Source organism: Chroicocephalus ridibundus, chromosome 10 (assembly GCF_963924245.1).
Source record: "Chroicocephalus ridibundus chromosome 10, bChrRid1.1, whole genome shotgun sequence".
Lineage (NCBI taxonomy): Eukaryota > Metazoa > Chordata > Aves > Charadriiformes > Laridae > Chroicocephalus > Chroicocephalus ridibundus.
The window spans coordinates 10,875,380-10,898,370 of record NC_086293.1 but is presented as its reverse complement, the minus strand read 5'-3'; the positions used below and the strand labels follow the sequence as shown (position 1 = coordinate 10,898,370).

General features: G+C 42.0%; 2 protein-coding genes across 3 annotated transcripts in view; one reads left to right on the top strand and one right to left on the bottom strand.

Annotated features, from left to right (window-relative positions):
• The first annotated feature begins 11,833 nt into the window (after positions 1–11,833).
• Positions 11,834–17,460, top strand: LOC134521404 (histone-lysine N-methyltransferase SETMAR). Of its 2 annotated transcripts, none has more exons than XR_010072746.1 (2): positions 11,834–11,967; positions 13,789–13,926. XR_010072746.1 is itself a non-coding variant. In XM_063347832.1 (2 exons), exons 1-2 carry the CDS (start codon positions 11,890–11,892, stop codon positions 14,594–14,596), a joined length of 891 nt encoding a protein of 296 aa, XP_063203902.1. In that variant the 5' UTR covers positions 11,864–11,889; the 3' UTR covers positions 14,597–17,460. The 2 variants fall into 2 exon arrangements, 1 of the variants encoding a protein (XP_063203902.1); XM_063347832.1 differs by having other exon boundaries at positions 11,864–11,967; positions 13,784–17,460.
• A 99-nt stretch (positions 17,461–17,559) lies between these two features.
• The window catches only part of SUMF1 (sulfatase modifying factor 1), a 39,215-nt gene continuing 33,783 nt past the window's right edge, over positions 17,560–22,991 (bottom strand). Inside the window, exons 8-9 of the mRNA XM_063347830.1 lie at positions 21,818–21,877; positions 17,560–19,038 (exon numbers count right to left, since the gene is read on the bottom strand). Coding sequence (XP_063203900.1) covers positions 18,907–19,038; positions 21,818–21,877 — 192 coding nt within the window. The 3' untranslated portion in view covers positions 17,560–18,906. The remainder of the gene's footprint in view (positions 19,039–21,817; positions 21,878–22,991) is intronic.

Genomic DNA, 22,991 nt, shown 5'->3' with positions numbered 1-22,991 from the left:
TCCAGAAAACATCATCAGGACTTAAATTTTGACAGCTACCAGCTAAAGAAACAATTCTGTAAGAAGACACATCACCACCCACTGGCGGAAACACTGTCCATACTAATATCCACATGTTCCTAACTCTAGTTTCCACATCCATGGTAGCCTAGTCTGGTACTCAAGATCTCTCACCCTCTGCTGCAGATCCCTTCCTCCTCTACATGTACACGCTTCGTAACTTTCCAGTGGCTGAAATTTTTTGGCATACACAAAACAAGAAGTGAAATGCAAGTCTCTCTCAACATCAGTAAGTGTTTTAACAGAGATATCACAGAGGGAGAACGTGCACACACAGCCACCTGCTTAAGTTGTGAAGAGTGACTTCTGCTCTGGTTTTGCAAGAAAGAGCTCCTTCCCAAAGACAATGATGCCCTTGTAGAAGGGGAATCTTCTGTGTAGCACTGCATTGGGTTTCTAAATACCTTTATCAAGCCTTGGGAAAAGAAATTCTTTATGTATCTAACTCAGAGCTGTAAAATCTAGTCTAAGAGCAGGTCCCTAAACAATTTGATAATTTGGTCATACTGAAATCTAGTGGCACTTAGGGGACTCTTCCTATAACTACGCATAAGTCATCAACTACAAAGTACAATGCAGACTTAAATTACCCTGCAGCGTATGACATAGAAAGTCTTGGTAGGCCTAATAGCAAAAGCAGAGTAACACCCATAAAACACAGTCTTCAAGCATTGCTTTCTAGGGAGACAGTGGAAAGACCAGTTGAGTAACAACTCACAAAGCATCAAACTTTGCACCAGTGTAATTTACCATTATTTCATTTGAGTGAACAGAAACAATTTGCAGCAGTTGAAAGTCCAGCCCAAATGTGTCTATTTGCAACGTGTTATAAAAGAATGACAACAGCATGGTCTTTAAAAAAAAAGAAAACACAGAACTATGAAGTTGCCAACACTGTGCCAAGATGAACAAGGTCACTATCTACTTACTCGAGATGCAGTTATACGAATTTGACCTTTCTGTAATAAGTGGTAATTTCAGTAAAAACAACCTTTCAGTTCAGAAGGAAAGGGAAGTAAGTCATGTATCCTGCAGTTGCAGTTTATGATGAGACTCCCAGCCCTAATTTAAAGGTCACCAACAATCCTTTGGAAGCAAGATTGCTTTTCACTTTTTTCACATTTCATAGAACGCTATCAGGGCTGACTAGTCCACAACAGCAATACTACACAGTCGCCTGGCCAAGAAAGAAGTTCAGCCTTCCCTTTATTATAAAATTAGATTATATACCACTTTATTAGGCATGCCAAATTATCAGCAGGAATTTAAAAATAATCAGTAAGGATGTTGGTACAAACAACTAATTTTCTAATGTTTGTTAAAATATTTCTATTATTTGCACTCTGGCAACAAGCAGAGGAACTGAAAACCTTACTATGCTCAGTGGTCTACATAAAGGTTGGGACACGACAGTCAGTCTTCACTCCCCCTTCCCCTAAAGAGAGTCATAAAATACGATACAGATAGAAGTTTCTCTGGGGTTTTTTTTTTTTTGTTGGGTTGTTGGTTTGGGTTTTTTTAAATCACTCCTAAATTGATTCTAGAAACATCCTGATCTCTATCAAAATTGCTTATTCTTAGTGGCCACGTCACCAGGAATACTAGCTGCAGACAATTAATTTTCTTCATTTCTAAGATTAAAAAAATATGTGGACATGAAAACTAATTACAGCTTTTAAATCCACTATGTTCAAATTAGTTCATGGTTTGTTCTGTGAGAAGACATGCAGCTTACTTGCAGCTTTCAGAAGTACAGGTCTTCTACCTCTTCCTTATTATTTGACCTCTGTTTTGAACAAATGTAATGCGCTCTCAGCCACATGATAAGGGAGAAATAACCATAAATCAAGAAGCACTTAGAGAAGTTGGGAGGAAAGGTGAAAAAACAAGCCATAGCTGAAAACATGATGTCACATTTGGGAAATACTCTTGCTAAATGCAATCCCCCAAGCACACCTGTCAGCTACTAGCTTTTAGATGTTGCCAGTTAAATAATACTTCTGAGGAAGATGCTAACTCCTGTGTGATTCATGCTATATCTTAACTATGTAACTGTCTTTATGCTTCTCCAAACTCTTTAAAACAATAGAAACAAATGGCATCGAACCCAATTAAAGCTAACCTAAAATCAGAGCAGACTATTTCCACAGCAGTTCAACTGCTTTTCAAACAGGAGCAGCGTTCACTCCCTCACCTTTGCCTATGCAGCAGTTTGTGATGTGGGCTGCATGCAAAGGATATGCATCATGGAGGTCAGCACCAAAGACGAGATTAATGATGTTCAGTGATAAATTCCTAAAATGTTAACTTTCTACATGGAGACTCCCCAGCGTAACACTGGGATCTTCACATTTGTAGTTTTAGATTTGATTTGTATGTCTGGAAATACCTGCTGTGAGATCCTTAACAGAGCTGGAGAACACCCATGGGGAACTCTTAATCCATGGGATGCCAGAGCCTGGACACATGCAAAGAGTTGTTGTGCTTTTAGCCTAACTTGAAGAACTTCTTCAAACACACACTTACCCCAGTAAAGCTCTCTCCGGGGAAGAGGTTCAAGCTGCTACTGAAGACACTGAAGACTCTATGACCACACAGCACAGCTAAGCTCAGGACTTTCTTGGCACAAGAAGGCTGGCTACTTTTTCCTCATCACTGAGCTTCATGAGTTAACTAACGGAGAAAGCTCCATCACATCCCTGAGGAAGCAGCCACTGGCACAGAAGAGGCCACGGGTGGTCTGGTGCAAGGGAAGGAAAGGTCTACCACTGTCAATGCAGTGGTGAACCAGTTCATCTAGCTGTTCGGCTCCTGAGGGCTATTTCCTTCTTCAAAGGAGACACAAAATAAGATCTGCTGGTTGCTACCTGAAGCAGATAACCACATTTTTTTACCCCCCATACTGACTGTTAGATTATGCAAACTGCTGCCCTCTGCCGAAAACAAACCCCACAGAATGGAAGGGCTGCATGGGCCTCCTTCAAGACCCTGAGCTGCCTTACGCTGCGATGTGGTAGCAAAGCCTAGGGATCTTGCTTTCGACACCTTTATGCACACCTTCACTGACAACAGTGCTGTTGGTACACATGTAGCTGACTTGTACAGCACACAACCCCATTGTAGTCTGCTCATTTTATACGGAGGAGCACTTCAAAGTAGTCAGTGTTACAACAAATAAGGATGACAGCTGGCTGGAGATGACTTACAAACATATTCAAAACATGTCCTTTTCACAGAGCACTGCAGATGGTTAAGACCAACATTGCTGACCTTATCAAACATTCCCTGCTCTTCCCTCCTACAATGATAGCTGCTGTTCCTACTCCCCAGAAGTAGGAAAGGGCAAGTAACTTGCCACAGAGCAGAGACTAACTAATGATGTTCAAAAATTTGGTGATGACTTCAGCTTCTTACCAGAAAAACAGCAATTAATTTGTCTCTTTATATCCCAAAAATTTACATGGAAAATCGTTTCTCTAGCTAGACCCTCACTAGGCAAATAATTTCTGATACCCCTATCAATCCAGAATTACCTGCTTCAGAAAGGATTGCTACGGAGAAAGCAGTGTTACAAACGTAGCTACCAAAAGCAAGATGGCATCTAGACAGATTCTTCATATTTTTAAAGTCGTGTACAGAAATAGATTTTTACTTGCTCAGGTAGAACTCAGTTCCAACTCTTTCTTTTTTATTCCCTTTTTTACCTGCTTTAGAGCCTGCAGGCATCATTCGAGAGCAGCACTCCACAGCGCACATTCACGGACCCAGCTCTGAAGAGCTCGCAGAGAGAAGCTACAAGGGCTTCTGATGAGAAGTTAGTGGCCAAGCTATGAACAGAAATCACATTTGCTGATTCACTCCCTGGGCATCCAGGCCATGCCTCCTGCTACCTGGATTTTGCACGCACAGTGCTGTCACTTACACGATACTTGCCCATGCTTAAGGGTACAGCATTAGACCATTTCTCATGGCTCCCAGTTACTCGGATTGCACTTGACTGTAAAGCATTCAGAATGACTGACGGGTACTCGAAAATGTTCATTTTGTAAAATAAGCAGAAATAGCATTGCAGAGAATATTATGATAAAAATTGAGAGATTACATCAAAATTAATAGCTTTGAAAGGTAATTAAATTCTAAGCAATGGAACGCTACGAAAACTAACTTTTTTATTAAGGTGTTATTTTCCTTTTTTATTCCTGAATTTTCTTCTGAAAGAAACATTAAGTTTTAAGCATTACGCCTTTGAGATAAATCGTATTTAAAGGTTACAGTGCAAAACTAGGTATCTCAGTCCTACACAAGATGGCCTATTAATTGCTCCAGATACGCACATACTCATAAATTTGTTCATATAATTTGACGAGGGGAATTGATTTACTGTCACATTGAAATACTATATTAAACACACATAATTCTTTCTTCATACGGTTCCTCCCCTCTTAAAAGCATTATGTTTGACTGCATGCCATACTGAATTATTATTCTATAATCACCAAATGATTTATTTACCTGCTACAGCACATACAGTTAACATTCACCTATATTCTTATTCTAATTTCAACTTTATGTTTTCTGTTGTCATACCAACAAGGAAAAATCATTAATTTCATTTAAACCAAAGTACAGTTATGGAGCAGATAGATTAGGGACTCTTTTATTCTCTTGCAACACATCTTTCTCAACAATGCAAATACAAAAAATGCAAAAATATAAGCTTTTTGAAAGCATAAATAGTACAGGATCATCAGGTTGAAAATTTTGTAATATATTAAGCAAATATTGCTTAGGGATAATAAAAAAAAACCCACAAAAAAACCCAACCAAAACATAAAACTCCGAAGCCATTTTTATTACTGTCAAATCATTCAGTAAAGGGAAGGCTACAGACCAAGATGCTATGTGTGACAAGAACTGGAAGGAGCTGTTCCACAGTCCATCATGCCTGACCCAACATTCGCTGAAGATACAAATGGTTATGCCTAACTCAACCTCCTATTTTATTCACAGAGCAGTACAGTTCTCCATCAGCCTTAGCTTATGTGTGGTTTTACACGACTTGCACTCCAACAGTTCTTGGGAGACATTAACCAGCAAGACGAAACGTGATTAACACTACAGTCTCAGAGTGCACAGAGTTCATTTCACATTCAGTGCCACAGTCTTTGCCTACTTGTCTTTTACAGCTTGGAAGATCACCCCAGTTTCCCAAGACAAAACTGTACATTTCCCTCTACAGGTACATTGATTTTGGGCTCACGCTGACCAGAAATATGGCTGATGTACAGCATGTGTGCCTGAAGACAGCTTGAATCAGTACAACACACAACAGAATTGACAGTAAGCCACTGAAAATACCCTTAATAGTAGGGGAATACATCTTCATGAAACAAAAGAAACCTGAAGATCCCGGCATTGTGAACCTTTCCTGACAGGGCGCAGTATGAACCTCTGCAGTGACCGGCCACGCCTCCGAGCACAAAAGGTTAGAACTGCTTCCTATATATATAAAACATGCAATGTAAAGGCTAAGAAAACACGTATCCCTGAAATAAACTTTAGATACCCCGCAAAACCCAGCTATGCAAAGCTACCAGTAACTTTCTGAGCAGCCGCAAGCCCTGCCCTGGCACCAGACACACATCTCTATGAGGACATCGTTCACCAACACCATGGTGACTGCTCTGTGCGCGCCAAACCAGTGAGCCTCCGACACGCTGCAGCCCATAGTGACAAGATGCTGTTGTCACTGTCAGCTGTAACAGAAAACTGAAGCTTTACCTTAGTCTGGCTTCAGCTGTATATTTCACAATATGCGTGGTCCCAAACATACAGGACAGACCCACCTGAACGGCCAGGAAAGCACTTGCAGTGTGAAAACAGTTACTCACACTACTGCAGTCAAATATATCTGGTGCTGAAGACACATAATAAATTAGGCACAGCCTAATAAAAACGCAAAAGCTACCATGCCACGCTAGCCATAAACTAAACCACCCTGTAGAGGCAAGGGTCAAAGGAACTGCACAACCACCATTTTGGTGAAAGGCAGCCCAGTAAATCTACATGGCACTCTCTCAGCTTCGTTTACTCATTTCCTGCAAGTGCTAGAACATGCAATTCTGTCTCTGGCAAACTGCTGAAAAGCAGCAGCACGTTAAGTGAAACTACACACCAAATTTTGCAGCAGAAGTTTGCTAAGCACACTGTAGTACTAATACATCAATTTGAAACACCGGCTTTGTCCCTTGAAACTGTCCATTACATACGTAGTCCATAGAAGACCTGAATGGTGTATACATCTTCCTTATCTACAGAGGGCTTGCCAGAGGTCACTGATGTCAAAGGAAGGTTTTTCACACAAGGCAGATGGGGAGCACAGAAGAAATTTGACGTGCACTTCATAGGGATGAAACTCCTTCAGTCTGCAAGGCAGTTCTATGCCTCACTTAGTAATGAGGGTTTTTTTGAAGAAATATCGTTACACAGAAATCTATTTAATCGGAATGCTGTTATATAGCATTCTGTATTAACAAAAGCATAAAAATACACTCAGGACAGATTCCCTGCAAAACTATTATTATAATTTTACTGAGTAGATGGGTGGTCCATCTAGTCTTTGCAAGTGGCTCACCTACCGCTGTCAGGCCAAAATACTTTATAGATGCAAGTTTATTTAAGTGAAATACATCCTGAGACTAATTTTCACTGAAATACATTGCTATTAATCAGGAAGCAATTTGCATGGCAAGATCTGAATTGTTCCCATTGTTCTAGACTTTTTTTTTTTTTTTTTTTACAACTGAGGATGTGACAAAATGTTAAGTTATATAACTTTCTTACTCATATGAAAGTCAAGACTTTGCGTTTGTGTATTGGCAATGAGATTTATGGTTCATATCACCTAATCGATGCGGCAAGAGCAGCATATGGTGACAGATGAAATGCGATAACCAAGAACAATAGCTCAACCACTGGATAACTCATTTCATGTGTTTCTGCATCAGTTTTCTTATCTGTACAAGAAAGGAAACAAAGTCCATCTATCTCTGCAAAGCACTTGGAGATACTTTGATAAACTATGTTATTCAAACACAGCATTTTCCAAGGTCAGTCTTCTCTGCACAGCTATGGCATACTTAAATAAACTGATCTTCAACTTCTCCTTTTTTGGATTTACAAACATGATTACCAGACATTTCACTCCAGCATCCATTTACTCATGGAAGATTTAGAAACTCATTAGCACACAGCAGGAGAGAGTTTCACCAGGCAGGAGCCCCAAGCTGAGGACTGACCCTCAGAAATCCTGCTTCCAAACTTAGCGAGGGCCAGGTGTGACTCGCAGATAATGAGCTGGGCCTTGCAGAGAGCAGGCTGCATGCCAGCCACACACCACTGCACAACGCCACAGCACGCTCGCTGCAGAGACTGCAGCCTCTCACCATTTCAAATCCTCAGCCCATGAAGTACTTTAATGTATTTTATAAGCTATAAAGCATAAATGAATTGAACCATAAACAGACAAAAATCTAGTTTCCTAGCTAAGCTAATAGTTGAGAGTATTAACATATTTGCTATTTTTAAAAAGACAGTAACAGCAATCCAGTGCATGAAGGGGAATCATACCTGTGGTCAGTCAGATGTTCACAAATAATACTGAAGTACAAGTAACATGTCTTAAAATAACTGCAGACTGGTCTGAGAATGGTTCAAAAGTAGGAAATAGAAAAATATGTATGTTTTCATTCACCATCTTCAGATGGCAGACTACTGTGCAGAGAACAAGGGGCAGGCAGGGGAGCTGCATTCATCATGTGTATGTAGTAGGTATCTCATACTGACAAAAAAAAAGAAAAAAAGAAAATCTTTACACCTGGTCTTTCCACAATTCTCTCAGCACTTAAGAGCAGACACTAGTATGCCATATCAGATGATTGCTCATGTCTATATATCCTGCCTAAATACCCTGGAGAAAATATATATTCTACCGTTTCACTACTAAAAACCAATAAACTGCAAGTGTCATAATACATCAAAGTACTTTTTTGCCAACAGTTCTCAAAATGTGGTTGTTTGTAATGAGTCTTCCAGCCACAAACACATGTAAACAAAACCCTAACAAGATGCGTATGTTTTATCTTACCTGCCTAGCCAAGACCACATCGGGGAAAAAACACCACCTAAGCGTCTAGACACTAGTCTTTGAACTTGACTAGCCTTAGAACATTGTCACTCTACTCCACTTAATGGGATATTGATTTTTTATAGTTCACTCTCTGTAAATCAATATTCTAATAGATGCACAATAGACTGGCAGAAGGATAGAGTACATGCCCACTAACCTGATGGAGATGATTATCCAAAAATGAAGGTCAAATCAAAGGAAAATCCACACCTGGCATGAGACGAAAAGCAGCACAAAGAGAAGAGTCTGTAAGCAAGGGAATTTAAAAAAACAAAAAAAAAGTATCTAAGATTAACTAGAGAAGGAAGAAGACACAACCTAAAGAGAGCATGGATAAGGCAGCTAAGAAACACTCAACCTGGGAACAACAGATGTCAGGAGACTAAGCACATGACCAACAAGAAAAGTTTGAGGGACATATGCTTGTTTATTCCAGCAAGGAGGACACTATGAGCTCATCTAAAGGAACACTGTGAAGAGTAATTATGAAGATAACAGAGTCACACTCCTCTCACTAGTGATAAATAAGGCACAAAAGCAAAACAATGGGAAGTTCAGGTTTGACATTTTGAAAAAACTCTCACTGTGAGGCTGGCACAGTCCTGAAACCTGGACCCGAGAGGCTGTGAAATCTCAGACCTTGAGAGTTTTCCAGAAGTCACCTCCAGAAAGCCACAGCTGACCTGATCAAGTATTGGCAACACTCCCAGCTGAAGAAAGGGTTGCATCAGATCACCAGAGTTCCCTTCCAATCAATAGTACTGATGATGACACTATGAATACACAAAATCACTGAGATTTCTTAGCTTTCAGCACACTGACATTAAAAAGAAATCTCTTAGAAAAAGCTTCTTTTGACTCCAGGGCCTTCTGCCTACCAGAAAAGACAAGAAGCTTTATATCTAATTTCTTCTAGACTAGGATTACGCATAGCTTCCTGAGCACAGCTCCCTTAACTTGCAGCCTGGTGAGTCTGGTTCACACACACCCCTGAGCTCCACCACCTTATTACAATACACAGTTATCAGCCACAAAAATTCAGTGATGATGTCAGATGAAGACAGCTCTCAAATGAACTCACTGTTCCAGGCACAGTTAACATTCCAAACTCCAAATATGAGATGGATATTAAGAAATGTGACAAACTGCAGAAAACAGTCATAAAAATGACTAATGAGCAGAAAGCATTATTTGTTCAGGGAGAAAAAACAACATCTAAATGCACGCAACATATCAAAGAAAAATGATTCATATAGTCTCATCCTAGATACAGCATACTGCGTTGCAAAAGAAATTCACAGCTGCACCAGGTGCCTTAGTTCAGCATAACAAAGTTCACACACAGTTCACACTTTCATCTCAATTTTAAGCTTTGTTTCAACAACAATTTTACATCAAAAATTAAAATGAGCTTTCATCAATCTTTCACCCAACCTGGACATCTCAACAGTTCAACCCATTTGTAGTTCAATACAATAGAAGCCCTGGGGAGGAGGAGAAGGAGGAAAACACTAGATTTTCCATGACCTTTTGCTGATTTCCAAAACCCCATCTCCTGTACATATAAGCAATCTGTTTCTTTTACTACAGAGTAATGACTTATTACTTCTGTCATTTAAAAATGGAAAAGAATTCCATCTGGCACTAAGGATTAGCAGCCAAATTATGTGTGTCTTGAGATAAAGGTCAATTTGGTAATAACAGAAAGCCCTAAACTACAAAACCAAAGCCTATTTTAATTTCTGCAATCACTCAACATTTCATCATCTGTCTCACAAAAATGGATCTACCACCATCCCCACAATGGTAAGTCCTCACAGGAGGAAAGCATCAGCCCCAAGAAGGCAGGGCTCAGAGCGATCCACAGGAAGGAGCTGTACAGCCGCTTGGGTGGACAAACTGCAAGTGACAGGCTATGTGTATTTAAAGCCTTCCACCGTTTTCATTCCATTCAGTTATGAAGTGCCGATGCTACATTTCCTTTACATTCACAGCAGCATACACTGATCCAAGGCTTAAACTGATCAAACTCTTCCCCAAAATTATACTGGCCAGATACTGGGAGGCAGACTTCTAGAAACTCCTCTTCCATACCTTCCCTTCTCTTACAGGCTGAGTGCAATCCTAAACAACCCCATTCATTATCTTCCTAACAATTCTGCTACCCCATTAACCGTCCAACCCACAGACACGGACTTCACTGTCTGGTCTCACCTGTACCTCTCCTGGTGTTGCTCAGCTCCTCTTCACAGGCAGACAGAAGGTGACACAATACATGAAGACTCCTTTCATTTCCTGGATGGTGCACAAAAGAGGGATCAGAAAAATCACATCAATAATCACCACAGTGAAAGACACACACAAAAATAACACCTTCTTGGCGGGGCACAGAGCATGCTCCAGGCATTTCTGCCTCCTAAGTCTGAGGAGATCGTTTCCGGATGTGGTAATTGATTTCAAAAGGAAAACACATGCTTCACACAAAGGGGAAAAGGAGGTGAAGAGCCAGTAAGAGCTTCCTCAACCTTAGGCACCAAAACTGACCCAAGGGGCAAATACAAAAGCTAATGGAACCATCAGCATCCAAAGAACACGAGTCTGACTCCTTTTGCCTAGCCACAGCTCAGTTTGCTGTTCACAGAGAAAAGGGGAGGCGAGACCCCATTGTGACTGCTCTACTCTTATCACACAGCACAGAAGCAACTTTGTCATGATTGCTCTAGAAGAACATCATATATAGGACTGGAAAAGCCTTCCAGATCAATCCACAGCTTGATTCCATGGGCCCGTATCTCCCTTCAGCCAGAAGACCAATTGAATGAATTACGTCCTGACATAGTAGCCAAGGGGAAGATTATGGCCTCGCTCTACATTGCTGTAGGTACAAAACCTGCCAAAGCTTTTTCCATCCCCAGACAGGAGGTGGCCAGTCCCCACTGCCCAGCCACAGCTGACAGAACTTCTAGGCCTTGTAAGATATGAATACAAGACTTCCCACCCACATTACAAAATGCATTAACTTACTTTAAAAAAAAAAATTATATATAAAAGGTTAACTGAAAGTGTAAACCAGCCAGGAAGAATTAAAACAGAGAAACAAAAAAAGCAACAAAAAACCCCCAAAAAACACCAAAAAAACCTGCCAAAGCCCCACTCCAATACCTTCAAAATAAGCAAGGATTTACAGTCACATGAAAAATTAAAATAACTCAGTAGCCTCTAATTAACATTTAAAATTACTCAGGTTTGAGTACTTTCACACGTATCACGCAAAGCCGCACCCGTTTCCAGAGGGGCAGCCCCATCGCGGGGAGTGACCCAGGACGGCAACCGCACCGCCTTCCCTCAGCCCTCGGCCGAGGGCAGTCTCATCCCACGGGCGCAGGGCAGCGTGGAGCCGCCCCGGCCGCCCAGCCCCTCCGCAACGAGCGGCCCAGCACCGCGCCGGCCTCGCTGAAAATCCTCGCCACAAGATGGCGGCGCTCAACCCGCGCCAGGCAAGCGCCCACTCCCGCGCCACCGCAGCACCTACGCACCCGCACGCCGCGCGTCACTCCTTCTGCCCAATCAAAGAGAAGCTTCGGGGCGGAGAGCCAATCCCCGCGGGGCCGGGGGGCGGGGTCCAGGCGGTGGCCGGGGCCATGGCGGACCTGAGCGGCGGGCAGGAGCCGGTGGCTGTCGGGCTGTGGCCGCACGGGGAGGCCCCGCCGGCCTTTCAGGTACGGGTGGGGGCCGCGGTCGCCCCGGGAACCAGACTGCGGTGGGGGGAAGGGGGACCTGAGAGAGGAGAGGAAGGGGACAAGAGGCCAGCGCGGCCCGCGGCGCCTCAGGGAGCCCGCCTGCCGGTGCGTCCCCTCGCCAGCCCGTCCCGGACACCCCCGAGGCGGGGACGCCAGAGAGGGTTGTGGGGCTCCTTACACCTCCACGACCGGCCCCTCGGTACAAGCCTCATTATACGCTCTTTCTTGGCCGTGCGCTTCGGTTACATACATATGCGATTATTTTTTTTCCTCAATACGTGGCATTTTGTAGATTTTTAATCGCGTAGTTAACATGTCACCTTTCAGGAGGAATAAACTTGTTGTGCTACAGGGCATTAGCGTCGACTGTAGGCTGAAACTAGACTGAGAGTAAAAATCTGACAGGCTTGGCAGACACTTCTCGTTGTGCAACCGTCTGAAGCGGTTTACAAGAACAGGTGTAATCTGGAAATACAGGACCATACTTTAAACTCTTAACTAGTTTCATACTTTCTCAGGCATAGCCCAGTCTCTGCTGTCTTCTGTATTACTTGTTAAGTTCCAAACACATTTCCTGGAAGTACACCTTACTGCTCAGGAGCTCGCTTCAGTGGTGTTAGAGAGTCTTCACAAACCAGAATGAAGTCGCTTCTAATACGCCTGGGGGGAAAAAGAAAGACTTAATCCAAACAGACCCTAATCTTCCTAAATTGCATGGTGTGCTCTTAATTATCAAAAATGGGAAAGCTTGTAGTCACTGAATGGGAGAAGATGGGAACAGGTAAGGGACTATTAAACTTGGTTCCAAGTAAAGCCAAATGACTGAGAAAGCTGATGTTTATGAAAAAAAGAACCTCCTGAATGAACTGGATGTTTGCCAACACCCAGAAGCTACCAGACATAAGCTACTATGAAATGTAATGTTTAGTAATAGCACATACTCCAGGTTTCTAAATAAAGCTTTGCAAGATGAATGCTGAGAAGAAAGTAAAAATATCATGTAGCTGTCTTTATATTTTGATTCTCACATTCAGCAAAGTTTCTGTCAGCTTTTATTTTGCAACAGCCCCGTTGTTCTATAATCATTCACCTGCTGGGGGCATTAGTGTAATTTTGAGAACCTGATTTTCAGCTTGGGTTGCTTGAATTGAAGCACATCTATTCCCGCAGACAGAATTTAGGGTGAAGCAAATACCATCCTGTGTTCTTTTCTGACAATAGAGTAGTTAGCTCAGCATTTTTTAAATATGTAGAGGTGTGCTAGTGCAATACCATCATCACTTTCTCACAGAATTAGCAGGAGCAATTTTGAATGCAACATTTTGAAGAGATAAATTGAAAGTATCTTCATTTTTAACAAAAATGGACATTTGAAATTCTGTGACTTAACATAGTTATAGACTAACTGTATAAGTAGCTTATTGAGCATTTTGAAGGGGGAAATTACTTTAAAGATAGTTTGCTATTTCTATAAATAAAAATAGTATCTATTTAGTAAACTAGCTGACATGTTTTTCTGCTAAGAATTTTTTTTTTCTGGCTAGTAGACTATTTTGAGAAATTCAGTTACTAACAAACTATGAGTTCTTTTTTGGTCTATATGGAATATCTGATTTGTATTCTTTAAAATATTTTAGAAATGTTAGACTTGTGGTTAGAAAATTACAGGGAAATGATGTGTTCAGTTCAGTTTAGAGATCAGTCATTGCCAGACATGAATTTCTTAAAAATTCGATAGCCTCTGTGGAAAGAAGCATTGAACATGACACGGATTTGACTCTTGTTCTCTTCGCAGTATAGCCCAGACAACGTGGCTGGAGCAGACGGAGACATCGACCCCACTGAAATCACCTTTCCAGGATGTTCTTGTCTTACCAGCTCCTGTGTGGTTCACACATGCTCCTGTCTTTGCCGTGGTGAAAATTACAACAGTTTGTGCCTCCAGCCCACAGAGAAAGAGGAGGAATATGCCAGGCCTGTTTTTGAATGCAATTCCATGTGCCAGTGTGGTGAATCCTGTCAAAACAGGGTTGTTCAGAGGGGTTTGCAATTCAGACTTGAGGTATTCAAGACTGAGAAGAAAGGGTGGGGTGTTCGCACTCTGGAATTCATAGCTAAAGGAAGATTTGTTTGTGAATACGCTGGTGAAGTTTTAGGCTTTAATGAGGCACGTAGAAGAATTCAGGCCCAGACATCAAAGGCTTCGAACTACATTATAGCGGTGAGGGAGCACCTCCATAGTGGTCGGATAATGGAGACTTTTGTTGACCCTACGTACATCGGTAACGTAGGCAGATTCCTGAATCATTCTTGTGAACCGAATTTATTTATGGTGCCAGTTCGAGTTGACTCAATGGTGCCTAAACTGGCACTTTTTGCAGCCACTGATATTTCTGCTGGAGAGGAACTTTCATATGATTATTCTGGAAGATTCCATAATTTACCAATAAGTAATAGAGAACAAAAATCTTTAGAGGAAGATAACAGATTGAGAAAACCTTGCTACTGTGGTTCCCGCACATGCGCTTCCTTCTTACCTTGGGACAGCTCCCTCTTTTCCACACCAGAGGCTTGTTCGGGGAGCTCTCCACTGCTTTTCAGTTCCTAAGAATATCTTAAAAATGTCATTTTCCCTAGTAGTTAAATAAAATTCTGATTGTGTATTCCACCAAGGAAGCACGTGTGGTTTTCAGTAACAGCTAGAAGACAAGTTTTGAGAATAATTTCATGCAACATCCTAGAGACCATTTTCAAAGTGGATGGTGTGATACGAGGGAGCACCAGAGCTTCAAGATGTTCCAAAACCAGTTTCTTGTTTTCTTCTGCCAGCTTGCTGTATGATAAAGCACCTCTCTCAATCTGTACCTTTCTCAAAGAATGAACTTGAACGTTGGTACACAGAAAGGACATGTGATAACAATGAGAAACGTCACCAAAAATTACACAAGAGAATGAGACCAAGGAATGTTGATGTTTGCAAAAAGGGCCTTAGGTTTCTTAAATCCTATCAAAATAATTTATTTTAAAAAAATTACTTGCTATAAATTCTTTTGTTCCATAACACATAAATGAATAATTATTGATGTAAAAAACTTGCCCAGAAAGATCAGCCTGAATGCTTTGTCCCTGCCCTGTTTTCCATCTCCAGTCACAGCTAGCTGCATGCCGAAACCTGGTTTTAAATGACTAGTTTGGTTTCATTACCATTTAACTTCTGCGTAAACGGCGCAGTACTCTAGGCTCTGAGCCGTATAATCATCCTGTCTTTTTAAATCGTGCCTATCTCAAGGCTCATCTAATAAGATTTCTGCAATAATAGTAAGCAGCATGTCCATGTTACTTTCCAGCACTATAATTACACACTCAGGAAGCAAATTCAGACTCTGTAGTCCAAAGCAGTGTGATGCTGCTATTCTGACTTCTGAAATGGATTAAAGTAGGAAATAGAGAAGTACATCTGAACAACAAAAAATTTGTCTTTTTACACGGCTGAAAAGCTGGCAGATACATGAGCATTCTTTTCACTTTTTAACTGATCTGTTTTCACTGTTCCTACAGAACCAGACAGCATTAAGCAAGGCTTGTCCTTTCCCAGCAGCCAGCGAAGGTCATTACCTCTTTTCACCGTTCTTGTACAGATCTAACACGCATACTCTGCTTTACTGAGCATCTCCTCACACCAGGGACACACGAGAGCACTTGCCGGATGGCGGTACATTCTGCAACTGCACGTCACTTCCTTTCTTGAACGATCAAATTAAGGAAGCTTCAAAGAGGCTTGTTTTGAATTTCCCCCAACTTTGATATACAAGACAGATAAATTGCAGTGCTACTTTTTACAGTCACTGCAGTATCATATCAGTGGCACAAACCCCTGGGTTATTTGCTCTGTACAGTTTGATTTTTAATTGTATTCATTACCTTTGACACACACACACAGTAGCGCATCTCGGGGGGATCAGCTGTTGTGCAGACCATTGGTAACTTTTTTTTTTTTTTCCTAAATAAAAGACAACTTTGGTTTGGACCTGAAAGATTAACCTGATACTGACATGGGATAAAGGACATTTTGCTGCTATTATTTTGCTATTTGCTAAACAAAATCTTTGTGTTTCCCTATACCTCCTTGATAAGCTTCAGTGTTAGCTTTCCCCCATTTAATAAATATCTCATGCTTCAATTGTGAAGAACTGCTGTTGAGATTTAGATACAGCTGTGGTTTTAGTTTAATATAAAGATGACCACGTGATTTTTCTTAGGGTTAATCATTAAGTGTCACTTCTGCCAGAGCAAGAGCTTCCAAAGGATTTCAGCTGCTTGTCAAAAGCAGTTTACAAGCCGAGGGGTCATTAACTTTATTCTTTGTCCAACAAAGGGTGTCTGCTTCTACAGAAGAGAAGTTCTCCAGGTCCTGTAACTCAGGATGCATGAGATACCAGAATTCAGCTTAGGTTACGAGGTCTCTTGTCCTATTTCAGGGCTTACCTGGTTTTCCTCCCCAAAAGGGCATTGCGCCAGCCACCTTCAGCCTGCTGGACTGGAGGGGTGGGAGTGGATGATCCAATCTACTTCCTCCTTCCCTCCTGGAAAAAGTGTCAGGACTAGTTTTATACCATCTGTATTCTATTCCTCAAGATTAGATGGGTTTTCAAGATGACAGCACTGTTTGCTGGCTTCCTGTTATGAATATGTACTTGGCATGACTTTGAGTAGTTAAGGAAGTGTAGATTCAAAAAAAAATAACCCCAGAACACAACCCCCCAAACAGCATTCGGAATATCTAGTCCTTGCATCACCAGCCTTAAACCAGAGAACACAGACGAGCCTTCTGTCTCTCCGCAATCCGACCCTTTCAGTCCCAGCCAGCTGATGCGGCTTCTAGGACATGAACTGACTATCAATTACCTGGTTAGAACAAACTTCCCCAGCATGGAACAGGAGAGCCTTGTACTGTTGAAAATAGCCAGCCACGTTAAAGGCCTTGCAAGAACATGAAATTCTGTTGTCCTTGAGTTCTAAAGCACGATGGTAATTGTTAACAGCCTTTTTCCATATAGCACACGCATTAGACTTTATATGCCTGGGGGTGCAGAGCAAAATCCTACTAAAAAGAAAAAAAATCCTCTCATAAGGGACTAAAAAAGAAAACAGACTCTTGTTTCTACCTGCTGAATTTCTGTTCGCTTTTCCCTCTGTGTTCCTTTGGGCTTCACTGGGTCCCAGTCTGCCCCTTCTCAGTTCAGTGCGCTCGCTCTCCCTGGATCTCATCAGACAGCTCAGACTGCGAGCTCCGTGTAATCCTCCCTCCTTTCTACTCTCAAAGTGCAGTAATGATTAGCAATATTTCAATAGTCAATGCTCACTCAAGCTTGGAGGTTTACTTTCCCATTGAAATCTGATCAGATTAATTCAAAGATGTTTAATGAAAGATCTTGTAATAAAATACAGTAACCATTACGCAAACAAAAGCAGCATAAATGGGACACATTCCACCATCTCCGCAGACCAGGAAGACTTTCCCCCTCGTGCCACCCGCAGCACAACGAGCCTTGACTGACATACACCTGATGGTGCGGCATCACAAAGCCTTTTATTTAAATAAAAGTTGTAAGAATTTTCCAATACACGGAATTGTATTTTTTTCCAGAATAAAAAATAAAACCAACTCTAGGCAAAATCTTTTATAAAGTGTATTCCTTCTTGTGGCAGAGACATGACTTTTAGAAAGATAGAAACAGACTCTTTCCTTATTACTTCCAGTAAAATAGATGTTTTTAATGCATAGATTTTAATTAAACATTTAATGCTGGTAAGGCAGACTTTACTACGCAAAATATTTACCACAGCTTTCATCATGCTCGTGTGAGTGCCAAGTCATAGTGGTGTCATTCTGGAATTGTTTTTTTTCTGCTTGCTAGAATTACCTTTATCCCCTGCTTTCATTATTCCCATTTCCCTTCCTCCTTGCTAGAATGCCTCTCCTTTTAAGTCCTTTGGTTTTTTAGTGTGTTGGGGTTTTTTTTTTTTGGTTTTGTTTGTTTTTTTTTAAACAGAACAGTTTCAAAATTTACCTTATTAGGCCTTAGGTCTCACAGTTACATCTCCCACCTTTTCATTTTAATGATCTTTTATTCGAGTGAAATTTTGTGTTAGCTTCAGTTTCTAATGATACCATTTTTGCAGTTTGCAAGTCCCCAAAATAAGCCTGCACCATGTCCAAGAGAAATTCAAAAAGAAATTGCCAGTGTTTTTCCATCAATAAAAGTCTTTAGCATAAATAAATGCCTGGAATTCTATTCAAATATGTACATAATTTCTGATCACGTCATGACCCTGAGGATTATCACCCCTCAGCTGCAGAAGGCACTTTCTAAAGAGGTGCAAGTATCTCACCAGAAAAAGCACATTTCAGGACCTGATTTTCACTACAACAGGAACGTAATGCAAGGGCTGCACTAACTGCCCCTGGCGATAGCGCTCTGTCTTCCCATCCTCACCTCTTCTTAACCCCTTCAGTTTTCTTTTAAAGCTGTCTAGAAGTTTATAAAGTCCTCGTTTATTGGACTTGAGCTTAGAAATTCAAACTATACATAAATAAAACTATTTAATAAAGATATTTTCTAAAGGAGCTATTAATTAACCTTTTAAAACACAATCGGCATGTTTCTGCTCAGTTTTGTGCTATTTAACCCCAGAGAACTCTTGCTAAAAACCAAATAGAGTTCACCGATAAAAGGTTTGGTCAGGAGAAAAGTCCAGGCCAGGTTCCCTGAAGATAAATACAGGAAAGTTCTTCAAGCAACGTTGAGTAGTGTTGGATTTTCTTCCCTGAACAGGAACTTCAAAGCACTACATTTTTCTCTTCTGTGTCACCAGCAAGTGACACTCCACGCATCTCTTCTCCTCCTTGGGTGAAATTCAGCCCTTGACGTCCCGGCGTGACGGCAGCTCCGGCGCGGCGTCTGCTGCGCAGCGGAAGCCCAGGTTCGAGGCAGAGCTGTCGGGAGTGTTTTGACTGCGGGCTGCGCAGCGGTACCTGTAGCAGTGAGACTGCAGGGGAAGAGAACTTCAGAGCGCATCACAGCGTGCATTCCCTTAGGCAAGGGTCTGTTAGATGAATATAGCTAAACATTTCAAATGCTGTTGGAAAGACCAACGAACTGCCACTGAGCAAAAAATCACTGTGTTAGAAATAAGGGAAATCCCACCGTATACAGAGATCAGCTGCAGCGGCTACAAAAGGTAGTTTGAATGCAAAGTGTCTGATAACAGGAGTGTCAACTCATAATACATCGAGCTCCGGGGAAAAGCTAAGATGCTCATTCTGCTTCTCAGAGGAAGAGAGAGCTCAGAGCCTTTCTCCGTTTATCAGCGTGATGAGGAACGACTGGAAACAAGCAGGTACTGGCACCTGTCATAAAACATTTCACCAAATGAGATGCAACAAGAAGAAAGGAGTAAGAGGGGGCAAACTCCTTCCCAGTATCCGATGGCTAACATTGTAAGGATATTTATAATCAGATATAATCCGGACTAGTGGCTATAAAAACATTTAAGCTTAAAATTAAGCCACTGATAAGATGATTCAACTGCATTTCAGATACTCCTAGTAGACAACCACAAATACTACAACCACACAGTAGCTGTTTCTCAAAGAATTAAAGGAGGAACCATCATCACCATTTCGTTTCTTTAAGTGAGAAAGGAGCACAAGACTGTGACAGGGCTTGTCCTCGCACCAGAGACAGCTGTCTGATGCCGCTGATGCGTGTTGGTGGGAAATAGCTCTGCGCTTTCGTTGCCAGTGTTGTTTATCTCATGCTTGTAGGATTTGATATTCCTGCGATAGACCAGTTTCGATCCAAAGCGGCATTTTACAAGGTTGAGAAAAGGCTTGCTGCAGGGTGCTTTGTACAAGTTACTTTGAGAAAGGCTGTTAGTTTATACCCAGCCAAATGAATCTAAACAGGAGTAGGTCAGACATCGTTACAGCAGCGTAGAGCCGCTGGTCTATAACATGCTTTGACCCTGCCTGGCTGTACAGATTTGGCCATGTCTCAGTGCGCATTAATACACCTACACTCCTTGAAAAAAGGAAAAACTTGTGCTATTTGCAGTGCTACTGATTCTCAGTTATCTGGCATTAGGAACAGTGGTTTCCGAACTGCAGAACTAACCAGTTTAAGTGCTTTGCTACATTAAATCAGGCTGCCCAGGAGCAGTTGTCCATCGTAGCACGGAATGAGGACAGTCACACTCGTCATTTCACTGATAACACGCTGGGGTGGCAGACTGGGCATTTATGTAGCAACTCCAGTGCAATCCACCATCCAAGTTCTGCCCCATTTTGCTTTTACTTCAAAAGATTTGGCTGAGGCTTTTTGTTCCTTACCACCCCTCTGATCTCCTCCAGCTACGGGCTCCCGGCCTCCAACAAACACACACCACTCTCATTCAGGCTGGTTCAGCTGCGTATAGTCAGGCTCTGAACCAGGCTTCTGGAATGGCTGGGTTAAAAAGGCAAACATACCTTTTTAATTCTTTTTTTCCTTTTCTTTGCGGGGGGTATGGGGGTGAGTTTGGGCACAGCTCCTGAAACAACTGAACGTGTACAACCGCGAGGGTGGTGACAACTCAAACAGGCTCTGTCATCACGGGAACAGCCCGTGAACCAGGCCATCCCCGCAGAGCAGCGGGTCACCGATGTTTATCTCCGCGAGTTCCCAGCATCTCCATCTAAGGAGACACAAATACCGGTTCCTGCCCAGCAGCCGGGGCGCAGGGCAGAGCCCACGCACACTCTGCCTCCCGCACTCAGACGTCTACCCCGACCCACAGCAGTACTTAGAAGCTGAACTATTTTGAAAATAAAAGGAGCTGCGAAGCATGCAGGTAAAAAGGTGCAATTTTAGCCTCTGTCAACTCTGAGAGGTAGGACAGCATCTGAAAAAAATCTGAATAGATTTTTAGGCACCTAATAAAGAGCCCTCCTACTAATCGTATTCAGTGGGGGGTTTTTTGTGTCTTAATACACAGCCTAGTTTTATCACCTACAAAAAAAAGACTAGGACAGACTAGAATCTTCACAAGCTTTTAAAATGGGTCACATTATTCATCACTGAAGAAGAGTCTATTCCACTGTTAATTTAATCAAAACTGCTAATTAACATCTGACATTGATTTCACCTAAGAAGGAAATCAGTGTAGAAAATGGGATCTCACTGTAGCAAATTTAATCTAATTATGAGACTGATTTGCCAGCTGCAGGCTTTGAAAGGGAAAAAGAACAGGACAGCTTTAATGAAAAAGGAGATCTACAATGAGCATTTTTTTCCAGCACTGCATGAACAGAGTTTAAAACATGATTTATCTCATGAACAGCTATTGCATTGCGATCTGGCATCCAGACTTTTCAGAAATAATTTCAAGTCCGCTGTCAACGAAGCTGAAACATTCATCTCCCAGAGATCTTGCTGCAAACACCTGATATCCTTTCTGAATCCAGAGTCTTTCTAGAACTAAAAAAAGTCACCTCCATACTTTTACAAGTGTCACCCAGGCACTAGAGTAAAAATAGCATTAGAGGCATACCTCAATGTTAACTCTGACATCTAAAAAACCATACTGGATAAAGAAGTTTGTTTAATTCCAAACTAACCAAAAAGCATTCCTTAAGAACATCAGGTATCACTCTTCCTTAAATTGCACGAAAACCCTTAACAAGCACCCAGGCTGCCAGGAAACTCCAGCAGAAGATGGTTTTGTTGTCAAGTCAGGTACTTGCAGGGGCAAGATCAATATGCAAATAGCCCAGGCCTTTTCACATTACCTTATGGCACATGTAGGATCCACCCTTCTTCACTCGGTCCGTCCCCGATGCGGGCCCCTTCTGCAGAGATGAGGACACGGGTTAGTACTCGAGGAAGAAAATCCGCCAATTACAGGGTAAAGGTAAAAAGCTGTCAGAAGAGGGAGATGGCTAAGGAGCAGCCATAAATACTCAAAGTCAGCAAATTTCAGCTGTGTCTGTCTGAACCAGACAGCTTGAAATAATTCTGTTGTAAGAGGCATGCAGACAGGTGACAGTACTTGTTCTCCCTACCCCCCAGCTGCAGATATTTAACATCAGAGTTGCTGCCCACTGCCCAAGAACACCTCGTGTTGCGTTTCCATAAAGCACCTGATCACAGGCTGGAAAAAGCATGGTGGCAACCACCAGCAGCACTGAGCTATGAAAATGGGGACCTTTCTGTAGTTCTAGACTTTTCCTAATGAGAAATTAGGAAATTTTCCCACATTGGCCTGCACAGGGAGCAAAATCTGTGATTCTCATCAGTTCCACTGCTTTGAAACAAACACATGGAAACCCAGGAGCCTCCCAAAGGGGTACGGGGAGAACTTAACTTTTCTAAACACGGTTACATTGTTTGGTGTCCAGTCGCAATCAGGGGCTGTAGTGCCCCATGTTTGCTGCTTATTCTCTTTCAGCACAAAATCAAGTCTGAAACCCAAGTTAGTGACTGTGCAGCAAGACATTCGTATCATCCCCCAGCCACTATGCACTGAATTTGTTACCATGTGAGATCGTGACAGCTAAAAAGGTCTGCAGAAAGCACTGCACTTACAAACAACAATTTTGTAACTGCATGTACATTTGCAGTGTGAGATTTATTTGAAGTGCTTATGAAATTGGCCCTAGAATTGATTTAACGAGGTTATTTCACTGTTCTTTTCCAATTCCAACTCCAGAGGACAGCCTAATAGTTGCAGAAGAAACCTGGGCTTCCTCAATAACACACTCTCTTGCTTGCTTTGATGCATATTTATTACACAGGCGAGCAATTCCCCCACCTCATTACTTTTAGCTGTAGAAGTTCCTACTGCGCCCATCTCCTGCTTGGAGACTGCTGCTATACTTCACGTTCCCACTCCTGATACCAAACATCCTTACGTGCTTCCTACGCTCCACACGCGTTGAGAAACTACTTTTAGGAAGGAGCCAC